This window comes from Perca flavescens, chromosome 18 (assembly GCF_004354835.1).
Source record: "Perca flavescens isolate YP-PL-M2 chromosome 18, PFLA_1.0, whole genome shotgun sequence".
NCBI lineage: Eukaryota > Metazoa > Chordata > Actinopteri > Perciformes > Percidae > Perca > Perca flavescens.
The window spans coordinates 20944846-20958938 of NC_041348.1; the positions used below are offsets into that span (position 1 = coordinate 20944846).

At 39.8% G+C, this 14093-nt stretch overlaps 1 protein-coding gene across 1 annotated transcript; it reads left to right on the plus strand.

Annotated features, from left to right (window-relative positions):
* The first annotated feature begins 632 nt into the window (after nt 1–632).
* LOC114573337 (single-minded homolog 1) lies at nt 633–9405 on the plus strand. The gene is made up of 11 exons (XM_028605491.1): nt 633–864; nt 2456–2538; nt 2654–2743; nt 2903–3011; nt 3437–3522; nt 3887–4086; nt 4327–4433; nt 4650–4797; nt 7473–7629; nt 7720–8104; nt 8563–9405. The coding sequence occupies exons 1-11, from the start codon at nt 690–692 to the stop codon at nt 9303–9305; spliced, it is 2283 nt and encodes a 760-aa protein (XP_028461292.1). The 5' UTR covers nt 633–689; the 3' UTR covers nt 9306–9405.
* The last annotated feature ends 4688 nt before the right edge of the window (nt 9406–14093 follow it).

Consider the following 14093-nt stretch of genomic DNA (forward strand, 5'->3'; position numbering starts at 1 on the left):
TGTTTCATGAAATTAAAACCTTGTTTAATAGTTGGTCTACACATATTTATATCTTCATGAAATTAAATTACTCAGGGAACTGGTAGTGGTCTTTTATTGCACTGGTTTTTTTTTTTTTTTTTTGCTTATGTAATTGTTATTATTAAATTTTTTTTTTTTTCATATTGTGGTAATTGTTGCTGCTTTTCGTAGTGCTGCTGCTGTTAAAAGCCGAGAATGTCAAGGTTATAGTCTTCTTCAATAAATCTGACTTTTGTTTTGATGGATGCTTGATGTGTAAATGTTGTTATGATATGCAGGCCTGCATCAGGTTTACATTAAAACAACACACGTGAGGGTTACATCATGTCCGGTCTTAGTGTGAACGTGAGCCTCTGCAGATCAACATGCAATGATTCTTTAATATTTCTTTCTGTGTGTGTTTTTCCAGGTCATGGATGAGATCCCGCGGCAGCACCTTTACGGTTCAACTACAACCAGTTGAAGTATCACTGCCCGCCATCAGGAGTAGGCTACCAGGGATATTCACATTTATTTTTGGATTCAACTGTTTACATTAAAACTCCACATTTTTTTAGTTGATAAAAATCTGCAATGAAAAGGAGTCAAGGTGGAGAGGAATCAGCGAAACTGCTGATTTGAATGCCCACCCTCTCAGACAAGGAAGGATACAGTGAAAAGACGCCGAAATGAAGGAGAAATCCAAAACGGCAGCAAGGACTAGACGGGAAAAGGAGAACAGTGAATTTTATGAACTGGCCAAAATGTTGCCTTTACCGTCGGCCATCACCTCTCAACTGGACAAAGCCTCCATAATAAGACTGACAACGAGTTACCTGAAGATGAGAATTGTTTTCCCTCAGGGTGAGCGAAATAGTCAACAAACAATATGATGGATAAAAGGCAGGATATAGACTAATATATCATATTATATTATATTAATATAAAATCACTATTCCAGTAATCAATATAATTCTGTTATAATTTAGTAATCCCACGATAATTTGTTTTAGTTGAAACGTGTAAATATTATTATTAATAATATCAGGAATCAGTTTAGTCCTATTTACAATAGTGTTATAGAAGATGCAATAAAAAAAAATGAAATTCAAGTAGGATACTGTTAATATACCCGCGCTCACAGACCCACGTTGAGCCATAAATAAATATTATAGGAACATTACAGTAATTTTCCCCTAAACTGCAGGGAGTCTTTCCAAATGGATTATGGTCGTTTTTAATTCAGTGTGTCTAAAGGAGACGATCTGCCACCATCTTTTATACGGGTCTCTGCAGGCTTCTTTGACCGCGTGCCTGAGAACAAGACTTACCAATTATTATTTTAAAAGGCCCTGCAAGGCTTCTAATTACCTAAAGTCATGTAAGCAGGAGGCACACACAATCTTACACAGCCTCTTTTGTATAAGAAAAATGCTACTGATGATCTGCCATGAAATCTAACCAGAAGCCCACTTTTCTGCTGCTATATACTCAACAGACATATTTATATTTTGCTGTCATAACATGTTACATAAAAGTATGTAAGAGAGACTAAAATTACTTTTTAAAAATACAGAACAAAACAAAAAAACATTTTATTCTTCGTATTTTTAATATTATGTACCCATTCCCCAAAAAAACATGTTTTCTTGTTGTAGGTCCTTTTTCTACATCCTCTCATCTGGTGGGGTTGATAGTAAACTATTAGGCTACTACTATGTCCGACAGCGGAGACCGTTTTTTTATTTCCATTTACAGCAGCAGCTAATTTATTGATGATACCCGAGCTCCATCAGAGCTTCATGAAACTGAATGACTTTCAATGAGCAGCACTGGCTACTTGCTTCACTTACACTGAAAATAGTGGCCTAAACTGAGGGATTTACTGGACCAAAAGGAAATCTAAAAGATGGACAAATTGGTGGATTAATGTAAGGAGGCATTCAAATTCTGCATTTTCATTCTGGAGTATCATGATGAATTAAAATATCATCCTGCTATATAAGTGATGTCATCCCTCCAGATTGAATGTCTACATTGCAGTTGTGACAAGAGTCACATCGCCAAATTATCTTGTAAACACCAACAGATTAACGAGGTTCATGTCTGCAGCCTGTACATCATGTGGCAGGCACTGCAAATGCTTTAACACTAAATAGACCTTTTTAACAGGCACGCCTCTGGCTAGAGGTGTGTGTGTGTGTGTGTGTGTGTGTGTGTGTGTGTGTGTCCAGCCTTTTTCAGTAGTCTAACTTTAGTAATAATAATAATAATAATAATAATAATAAAGCAGATTTATATAACCAATTACAAAATATGGCGTTGTATTTCTTCATTATCGATAAAATATATATATATATATATATATATATATATAATAAACACTTCTGCATCTTCTCCATTTCATCATAATGTCACACAGCAGACAAACAGCATTTTTGTTCACACTCTCCAGGTTTGGGTGAGGCTTGGGGTCATACAAGTCGAACAAGATCTTTGGACAATATTGGACGAGAGCTGGGATCTCATTTGCTGCAGGTATATTAGTATTACCAGCACAATTAACTGTTAATTATCTGCAAGAAAGGAATATGGTCGTGTGAAATCATTTTGAGAGGTATCGGGCTAACTGTGGCGTCTCGATTATTTGCAGACGTTGGACGGATTCATCTTTGTTGTGGCTCCAGATGGGAAAATAATGTACATTTCAGAAACAGCGTCGGTCCATTTAGGACTGTCTCAGGTCCGTTTGTACAATCATGTTTATTTATTTATTTTTTATTTAAGATATGTTTTATGCATTTCTGCTACTTTGTCATATTTTCTGACAGTGTTTTGCAAATTAAATCATCATAGTCCATCACAGTCTTTACCTGTTAATTACATGAGTTATTCTCAACAGGTAGAGTTGACTGGGAACAGTATTTATGAATATGTACATCCTGCCGACCACGACGAGATGACAGCTGTGCTGACGCCTCATCAGCCATATCACTCACATTTCGTCCAAGGTAAAATACATTTCCTCTCTGAAGCTTCCCAAATATATCTCGTCTATTTGCAATTAAATTGGAAATTACTGTACTGTGCTGTCTAGAACGAGCAGATATCGATTGTAATGCAACGGATGTGTCAATAATACAGATGCAAATATAGTCTGCAGCAATGCGTGTCTTAGTATTCCCTCATTTTGCAACAGTAAAATCGCTTTATATGTTTCCATGCACCTATTTAATTTTTATGTTACAGAAATAATGCATTTATTTTATTATTAGACTATATTATTATTATTAAAATGCAAAAACGTCATAGTGATCTCGGAAACTGTTTTTAAATACGCACACGTAGCGTCAGCCCTTTTCCCCATTCTGTGATAGTTTCTGAGTTGACTCTTATTTTATAATCGCCCAGTTAAATTTTTTTTCCCTTCCTTCAGAATATGAAGCAGAGCGCTCTTTCTTTTTGCGGATGAAATGTGTGCTGGCAAAAAGAAACGCAGGCCTCACCAGTGGTGGATACAAGGTAAGCAACTAGGCTTAGTCACTGGTCTATGGTATTTAATTAACTATTTATTGCAATAGAGTAATTCAATAATTTATCCTAATGAAAGAAAAACAATATTTTCTTTATTTCTATCTAAGAAAATGTAATATAGTATTCATGTAATGCCATAAGGACTTCAGCACAGAGGTATTACAATATCCTTATGCATTTCTATAATATTGTATTTCAATAATAATTTTTTATTTCTGCTCAGTAGTATATACATTATTCAGTATTAAATCACGCTGTATACACTTCTGTTTGAAGGGACATTTCAGGATTTTCTTATATACATTTAATTTTCATCTTAGCTTCTCTTGCTGTCTATCTTGCTCTACCACAGGTGATCCACTGCAGTGGCTACCTGAAGATCCGTCAGTACAGTTTAGACATGTCTCCTTTTGAGGGCTGCTACCAGAACGTGGGTTTGGTAGCTGTGGGTCACTCCCTGCCTCCCAGCGCTGTGACCGAGATCAAACTGCACAGCAACATGTTTATGTTCAGAGCCAGTTTGGACATGAAGCTCATCTTCCTGGACTCCAGGTACACAGCCAGTTTGCAGTATATGACATTCATTATTTCTCTTGAGGTGTTTTTTTTCTAATCCAGTGTTCTTTATTTTGTGCGGGCTTACTGTAAAGCACATACATTTTTCATTAGGAGGGTTCAAATAGTTCCCCAATTAACTACTACAATTCTTGCCTGTAAAACACGAGCAAAACAAGACAAATCTGAAGTATCCCTGGATCACTCTGCATATTTTAAATGTTAATTCCTCTCCAGGGTGGCAGAACTGACAGGTTATGAGCCCCAGGACCTGATAGAGAAAACCCTGTACCATCACGTCCACAGCTGTGACATCTTCCACCTCCGCTGTGCACACCACCTCCGTGAGTTACAAACCTGCACTATTATGCTTTTACAACAGGCTGGCTGACCTTCTTTTGTCACAGTAACTGCTCAGGCAACCTGCCGCAGCGGACACAGACACACAGACACACAGACACACACACACACACACACACACACACACACACACACACACACACACACACACTTAAGTATGTTAATCTCTGTTTTCTGCCTGATTCTTTTATCTCCTTCAGTGCTTGTAAAAGGCCAAGTTACTACTAAGTATTATCGTTTCCTGGCCAAGCACGGCGGCTGGGTCTGGGTCCAGAGTTACGCCACAATCGTCCACAACAGCCGGTCCTCAAGACCTCACTGTATAGTCAGCGTCAACTATGTCCTCACGTAAGTCTCACTTATATTCCCATCTTAAAATCAGAGAGAAACTTTTCTTAAGATAACTACTCTTAAGAAACAGATTGATTTAAGAATAAAAAACAAAATATTTATTAATACTTTCTTGAGACGTTTATTCTTGTTAAGGTATCACTCAAGCATTTCATTGGGTTGGATTATTTCATTTGTAATTAGGAATCATGCATTCAGATGTTAAGTTGTTACAATTAATGAATTTTGGAGTGAAATCCCTAAAATCACAGCTCCATAAACATGGTAACACAAGGTTTAAAGGGCTGTGCTGGGCTAAAAGCAGCTGCATTTCTAATGGTATTTGTAGAGGGAGGAGCATCGATTATTTAACTAGATCAAGTAAATTCATATCATACACTCTTATGATCCACGTTTGAAGCTCACTCTATGATATGATGGGTCTTTGTCTCTTGGACAAATCCGTCTCTTTATCCCTCTGTAGCCTCTGAGTACAAATCCACCAAATACTGCGACTGCAGGGCTCAGGCAGTTGTGTGTTATGAGAGCACACAACACACTAAGGCCCTTTGAGACAGCAAGACAAACATCAGGGTTCAAACCCATCAAAAAACCTCTACTGTCACCATCGATCTGCAGTCTAAGGAAAGCAAAATCAATCAAACCGTGAACTAGGAATCAATATCTCATAGCTGTAGCACATGTTGGATTTTCCTTGTTAAGTTTGGTTGATCCACATGTGGCTTTCTTGTGTGTGTGTGTGTGTGTGTGTGTGTGTGTGTGTGTGTGTGTGTGTGTGTGTGTGTGTGTGTGTGTGTGTGTGTGTGTGTGTGTGTGTGTGTGTGTGTGTGTGTGTGTGTGTGTGTGTGTGTCTACTTCACGTATTGATTTCTCCAATGCAGCAAAGGAGAAAACAAAAAGTAACATTAAATGACAGCAAATTTCTAATCACATAATTAGCTCTAACACGAAAGTATCCAAGAGCTCACATAAAGCAAGAGCACAAAAAAGCAGCTACATAAAAAAGAAAGAAAAAAAACCCCAATTCAATCACCTTGCCCCAACAGCGTTTTAACCCAACAAGAATCCATTTATAAATCATGTTTGGAGGTTGGCTGGTGGCGTATTTCAGACATGAGGTGCTCTGACATTGACCCTGAGGTGGAATTCGGCTAACACAGCTGAGTTTGCACAAAGGCCCAACATTATTGGCTCAGACATAAGTCATCCAGGGCACAGATAGGATGCAGAACCAGCCACCGCAACTATACCTGCAAGAGCAAATAACACTCACACTGTGTACTGGCTATCCAAACACAGCCTTTCCCCGAAGGTGTTGTACATAAAGAATGGGTAATATTTAGAGTCATATTAAAGAGGCTGGCTGTGCAGGGTCAAGGATGGGCCACAGGGTTTAAAATGCCAGGCAGCTGCTATTACATACTGTTGATGTGATAAGTTAAGAATAGGCTCATGTTTGCTGAACACTTGACACAGGAGCCTTTTCACTCCCTCGACAGCGACACTTGAGTTCAGCTACAGGACATTGGGTTAAAATGTCAAAGATGGTGCATAAGTTGCATGCACATATACAAGTAAAAAGAAGCTTGCATTATACAAAAAACAGATGCTTGCAGAGGACTGCCATTGCAGAGATAATACGTGCACATGCATGTGTCTGTGTGTGCACATTTACTCATGATTTATTTCTGGCAGGATTCTGGCAATGCTTGTACAGCGGAAAACAATGATTAACTCTCTTCATGGTGTCTGTTTTTCTTAGAAGTGGGAGTACTTAATCTTTTGAACTTATCTTAAATGTTGTTTTCACTTTTCATAGACCTCACATTACTTATGGTGCAAAACGTGTGATTGTAAAATAAGTCTGTGTAGTTATCTACATTCAATATTGGCCAAGACGTCTGCTGCAGGCTAATTACTGATAATGTCACTTGGTGCAACACTACCACCAAAACTGTATAAGAAATAAAGAAGATTGTTTGGGGGGAAACGCTGGCCTAAAGGTTTGAGAAGTTCTGAATTGATTGGGAAAACCTGGTGGGAAGGTGAACAAGAAACACTATGTCCCCTCTCAACAACAATAAAAGTGTCCTTGATCAAGGCACTAAACCATCAACACTAAAATGAAGCAATGCATACATTTTAAAAGAGGCTGTAGGTAACATTTAGAACATCAAAACATTTGCTATGTAAAGTTATAGTGGAGCAATGGTGTCCTGAGCAGAGAATGAAGTCCTTTTGATATCCGGTCCGGCCACGCATGCATGTGGCTATGAAAAGAATCGGTGTGGAGACAATCCCATCCCCTCTGTTTTTTTCAGTATTTGGAGTACAGCTGAGGCTGATGGGAATGTCATTCATTTTGCAAGTATTTTGATTATAAACCAAAGTATTGGATTTTGACCTGCTGGGGGCACTAGGCCTAAATGAAAAGTCAGTGTATCGCCAAAGTTAATAGAATTTATCCTAAGGGGGACATGAATGTGCGTACCATATTCCAGGCAATCCATCCAATAGCTGTCGAGATATTTCAGTCTCGACCAAAGTGTTGGACTGACCAACATTGCCATTCCTCGAGTCGCTAGAATGGCAAAAAAAAAAGTCACAACCTGGATAAATATGGGTTCAAACTTTTATTTTATCTCTAACGTATATTTTGTTTGTGTCAAAAGGGATACTGAGTATAAGGGAATGCAGCTGTCTTTGGACCAAATGAGCCCCACCAAGCCAGCCTTCCCCTACGCTGACAGTCACAGCGAAGACAGGAAGAGCACCAAGTCACGTCTGACCCAGGCGAAGGCCAAAGCCAGAGTGTCACCCTACCCACAGGTAATAAACAGCCTGATACAGCTAAATCCAGAAAGGAGACTCAAGGTTCACAAACTCTCAAAACTGTGATTTTCTTGTTTCTGTCAGCAGTTTTCAGCTTTCAATCCAGAGCGTTCAGAGTCAGACCAAGACAGCCAGTGGGGAGGCAGCCCGCTGACAGACTCTGCATCTCCTCAGCTGCTGGATCCCGGCGAGGCTGCGGAGGCATCTTGCGCCTACCGACTGTATCCAGACTCAGGCTCCCTGTGCTATGGCCTGGGTCTATCAGAGGACGATCTCACCCATGCCCAAACACATCCTCACACCACCACCTGTGACCGCGTGCGATGCCAGAGCGGCCGCTACTTCCTCGGAACCCCCCAGTCAGGAAGAGAAGTGTGGTGGGATGCCACGCGCTCTGTGCTCTCGCTGCCAAAATCTTCCACCGACAACAGCGAGGGCTACGAAATCACATCCTACCATGGAGCCATTCACGGTGAGGTGTTAAGGTTGAGACCACAACCATCTGTCTCTGAAAATAGCACTGGCCTAACTTCTTATGGTAGCTGTTTTCCAAATGTTATTATGGGACATGCTAAGTTGTTTACGCTGTCTCTTGCCAGTGTGCCGATTGCTACCATCTGTTCAAAAATTGCCTGCAATTGAAAGCCAAGTTATTTCACATTTCACATCCTCACACAGGGAAACAACCCCCAATGTGCTTCTGCCAAGACATTCAGTCTAACAGACCATGGTTCTATAGTCACTTGAAGCAGAACGTCACACGTTTTTGCAACTGGCACAAAATATATGAGAAGTATAGGATACAGATCATGTTGTGAGTAGTTTTCTCACACTTACTAAAGGCAGACAAAAAGGATCAAATTACTTATTAACATACTGCAATCATTGATTTCACTGGTTTGAAATGTGGTCATTGAACTCTCCTCACAGGACGGGGCCACTGGGATGAAGACAGTGTAGTGAGTTCACCTGATGGAGGCGGGTCCACCAGTGATTCAGGTGAGCGTTACCATGGTGACCACTTCCGGGCAACCCCTCGAGAGCCCAGCAAGATGGAGACCCTGATCCGAGCCACGCAGCAGATGATCAAAGAGGAAGAGAGCCGCCTGCAGCAACACAAGACGCCGCTGGACGTCTCAGGCCTCGCCAAAGCCCACAGCCCGTGCTTCACCTCCTCACTATCGCACCACTCCCAGCTCACCATGCCCAGCGTGGTGTGCCGCGGCCCGGGAGCCCCCAGCATCGACCTCCCCTCTGAACGTCTCCATCATCGGGACAGCGTCAAAGTGCTCGGTCCGCACGACAATGACGAAAACACAACCAGTCCGGCCTCTCTGTCTCGTCTCAGCAGCCCCAGTTCTGATGGGATCCCCAGGTCTGGCCTCTCCCTCACCAAAGACTACATGCAGACAGATCTGTCCCCCCACCCTCCACAGCCCCAGGGGAGCCCGCTGCTCTATCAGGCCCAGGAGAGGCAATCACTGGACAGGCAAGCAGCCTATGCTTTGACTGGATACTCCCTGGAGCACCTCTATGACCCGGAGAACCTGCGGAGTTATTCAGGCCTGGCCTGTGGAGGAGTCCAGTATGATGTGGCGTCCCATGTGAGGATGCAGGCCGAGCAGATGCAGGGACACAAGGCCACCTCAGTTATCATAACCAATGGGAGCTGACGATATCTGGTGCAGATAGGTCCTGTTCTCTAGATGAGGATGTTACAGTAAGGGGGTGCTTTATGCACCTGCAAACACCGACCAGGTGATTGATACAAACGGCCAGACAATAGAAAAAAAGAATAAAAAAAAAAGGTACCTGCACTGGGTTGATGTGCCCTTGGTGGCTCATGCACAATTTGTGTTTGTCAGCCTTTGTATCATACCATTATCTTTTCTATATCATCGGAGGATGATTTGAACTACTGTCCAAGAACTGACGCTTGGTCTGCCACTTCCCAGAGCGGAGGTTTGCTCCATTAGTTAGGGATATAGTGTTATTTTAATGGTGAAGTAAATTCCCCTCCTTGCAAAGGCGACCTAAGTTTTGAGTCTGGTTAAACATCAAGCTAGTGTGCCTCACGCACCATTGGCCATGTGAGTTAATCTGTCCCGGACACTATTTCCAAAGGCAGTATGAAAATGTGTTGTTCCATTGCCCCTTCAGCTGAAAACTCCATTGCGCAGAGAATAATGTTTGACACAAGAAGTGCAACATGGGAAAGGCGAGAGTTTCACTATTGTAAGATTTCGATGTTTCCTGTTATTTATTTGTCAGTGGGCTGTTTTCTCTATGTGCCATTTTTTTCTGTCCAGGTAGAATCTTTATTGGTCGCATAAGATTTGTTTTGGTGTTTGGATTACATCAACATTAGATTAAAAAATTAAATGAAGTGGAAAAACAGAAAAAAATGCTTCTGATATGTAAAAGTGTAAAATATGCAGGTCAACTTTAAACTGTTTAAATGTGAAATGCCCTTACTTAGAGTGCAAAGAGAGAGCCCAAAACACAAACACACATTTGTAATCTCCCCATGCCCTCTAAATATAGGCATTGTATGTATTGACTTAAGTTGTGGCTGAAACAATATTATTTACATATCAGAGTATAATTTTCCCTGTTTTTTACCTCACTTAACGGTTACCCAAGTTATTAGCATATGTAGAGTATGCTTTTAAATCCCTAAATCCTGCTCCACATGCAATTGTTCTCAAAGAAAACCATTTGTTTTAGTTTTTTGTTATGACAAATATAACAAATATAATTGAAACAGACTTAATAAGAATGTGTTTAATGTCTTTAGTTTCTTATTTAATTTATGCTGTAAATATCATCTCACAATGAACTTTTGAACAAGAAGTGACAAGATTATTTATTAATTGGTTTTAAAGTCTTGAATCTGAATACAGTTGCCAACCAACAACTTCTGTCTCTGTTGATTTTTGTCGCACAACTCTTATCTGGGAAAAAAAGTGCATTGAATGAATTTGCCCACAACTGCTGCCTCAGAAAAACTCCATAACAATTTTAGACATATTGTAGATAAATGTAGCTGTTGTTTATCCATCGTGAACAACCAGGACAGCTTTGTACAATGCATTTTGAGATGTATAGATATAGATATAAATATTAAGTTAATTAGTTCATTTTTATTTCTGTATAATGACAAGTATTCGGCCCATCCCCAGACACTTAGCTATTTATCAACAATAACATGATATAGATATAGATAAAATAAAAATAAAAATTAAATACAGCAGATCTTTGAAGTTGATGGCCATGTGTTTTTTTGTGAGTTTCATTGTAAATTATTTTGTAAAATAATAGTCTGAAACCTTAAAGAATAGGTGTGGTGTCATACCCTATTTTTTATTTCCAATAAATCCTATGAAAAACAACCAACAGTGAAAAGATGTAAATCAGGGTCACAAATATATTGTTTCAATTTTGAAAAAAAGCTAAATCATTTCCTAAAACAGCTGAGCACTGTAGTTTTTATCAAACTTTACTAGACAAGGAGTAAGTAGTGTATTTCCTGGGGATGATTTTCAGTTGCGGATTTATACACGATTGGTGCTCTACTGAGTATTTACACCAGGAGGGCGGTGGATGTTGGGATTGACTCAAATTACAAACCAACCATGTTCATCGTAATGAATGTCACCCAGTGCAATGATGTGGCTCATTGATGTGTTTTTAATAACAATTAAAGGAGGGCATTATGACAAACATCTAGTCCAAAGCCCTCATACAAGTCATTACAACAGCAAACTGCTTGTGTGACAACCGAGCTGTCACATTTTAAATGCACTTGCAGCAGCACGTTCCTGCAGTTCAAAGCAGTTGAACTTGCACGTTTAGCCACTCTGACCTCTGCTCAAAGGCAATTTCTCTGCCATGTATTTTAATATATGTAAGTTATTCACATGTAGCTGGAGAGCTGGCCTGCCTGGCTGTCTGAGCTGAGTGGAACCTGGACACAGTCTGGGCCTGGATGCAGAGCTCCCATCAGTCAACGCTGACATGACTATGTGATGGTCTGCCAGATATCACTGCTGCTGTCATTCCAGGAGGTAGAACAACTACAACACTCCACACTAAGGTTTAGGAAGGGTGTGTAAGAGTGAATGAGTGTGTGTTTATTGCTGAGATACTTCAATAACAAGAGAGGTTTTTTTCTTCTAAACACTGGGGCTTTTGCCTGATGTGCCCTCAAGGCTTTCACATGTAGAGTCGGCTACAAATGCAGCCAAACACTGGGCTTTTTGCCCAGACTTTGTACACTTGCATACACCCATCCACCCAAAATCCTCTCTCTACCTCAGTCCTATAGAAAGAAAGAGGCAATTATAGAGCCTCGGAGAGGAAAATGAACAATTTTCTCACAGATTTTGAGAAAACCTGAACTTACAGAATAGCAGAGGATAAAACACTCAGATCCAATACCAATATATAAATACGCCATTACAGTAAAAGTCCTGCATTAAAGATTATACCTAAGTAAAATGAATATACTAAGTATAGCCGTACTGCATAAGGAGTACTTTTACTTTTGACACTTAAAGGATATTTTACTGATGATACTTACACAAACATATTATTATATGCATTATATTGTTGCATAATTATTGATGAAATATTGTGAAAGCAGCATTTTAATGCTTTTGCTTGTCAATGTGGAGCAAAATGTAAACTACTTCATACACCATCAGTTTATTAAATCTATAATGGATTACCGTATTTGGTACCGGTAATTGATTATGTTTTGAATGCTAAATCTGTACCACTCTCCTTTACGTCACCCTTTTTAAAGGCTTTGTAATTGATGGTTTTATCAATGATAAATAAATAATTCATAAATGTTATACACATCAGTTAAGTCATGAATTAGAATACCGTCTGGGTTGCCAGGTTGTAGAAAATGTCATAGCAACTATAGTTGTCAGACAAATAAAGCGGAGTAATATAGTACCACACTTTGAAATGTAGAAGTATCATAATATTTAAATGTTCAAGTAAAGTAGAAGTACTTCAAAATTGTATTCAAGTACAGTACTTGTTACTTTTGATCACTGCCAAATACTTAAAACAAGGAGTTTGCAGAGAACACATTAGAGACGTCTAAAATTGATGTAAAGTATCTTTAAATTATGTAGGAGTGATTTAAGTTGCTGGAGAATAGCAGATGTTGGGACTACAATCAAATCAAGCAGCAATAAAACAAAGGATCTTATGATGTCATTGCAAGAACTGATGTGTTATGTAAATTACTTCCTTACTCTCAGCCCTCATAATGAACCACAGTGCTACAGAATTAAAGTATTTGTAGTTAATTTAACTACCATGCTACTGCAAAATAAAAAGCACAAGTGAATCAGCTTTGTTTACACCATAAGGCATTAGTAGTTAGAGGAGATGAAAATGCTGGCTGTGTCATGCGATTGGCTCCATGTGGAAGTAAACTATAGAACCGTAGGAGCGAGATCCCAGGGTTCCACTACTGCAGTGAAGGAGAAATGGATCCTAACCGGACAAACAACCACAGAATACGAGGGTGCAGGTGGCAAGGCTCAGAATAGCCCCTGAATGTGTACTTGATTGATTTCAGGCCCAGCATTGAGGAACAATTGCATATTCATACATCAATTAAAGTGTTCCCCCACTAGTGCCTCCATAATTCAACCTGGCGCTTAGTGAAGAGTCATCCTTATGAAGCAGCTTCAGACCAGCGCAGAGGAAAATGTTTCAACATGTTTTCTGTTTGTGTGTTCTTTATGGTCTTTGAGTTTGAACGGGCATCTTATAATTGTTTAATTCCTCTTCTTCTCTTAAATCCTTTTTCTTTCAGCTTGGAAAATGCGGTTTTTATATATCTTGCCTCAAAACACAGCTGCAAACCATGCAAACGCTCAAAATAGTTCCCATGCAGCAATAAAACCGTGCACCTCTGCCGGTGAGTCACCTGCAAATGAGTAGACCAAAGGTAAAACAGCACAGGACCTGGGAAAATCATTCAACCAGGGCCTTTAGTGACACCTCTACAGCAGACCTTGTTTCACCAGAACACATTTAGATGTTCTGATCGGGTAGACCAGGATATTGAGGTCATCTGGTCGATCTGATTGGCTGAGCCAGGAGACTGAGGTCATTTTGCAAAGTGGAGAGGAAATAAGGTTTCTCTTTATGTCACAGCACCTGAGTTGGGAATGCTGCTTTGAAAATATGCTACTATTTACAGACAGTGTCTTAACTCTTGGTATTTGATGATATTCTAGAGTTTGAATACACAATCCATTAAAAATGTTCTACTTAAAAGATACAAGATGTTCTATATTTTTCTTTTGATAACAAATCTCATGAAAAGACAAAAAAACCTCTGTCTGTCTTTCTGACTTCCCCTCCATGTTCATGGCTTTAAGCTCCAAGCTCCATTCTTCCTAGTGAAGGTACATCTTTCAAAACAGGTC

What these genes read in the sequence shown, in the direction of transcription:
- LOC114573337 (XM_028605491.1), top strand. Translation starts at nt 690, where the DNA reads ATGAAGGAGAAATCCAAAACGGCAGCAAGGACTAGACGGGAAAAGGAG. An exon ending in GAGTGTCACCCTACCCACAG is followed by an intron (nt 7,630 to 7,719) that starts GTAATAAACAGC and finishes TTCTGTCAGCAG; the next exon opens with TTTTCAGCTTTCAATCCAGA. An exon ending in CTACCATGGAGCCATTCACG is followed by an intron (nt 8,105 to 8,562) that starts GTGAGGTGTTAA and finishes CTCTCCTCACAG; the next exon opens with GACGGGGCCACTGGGATGAA.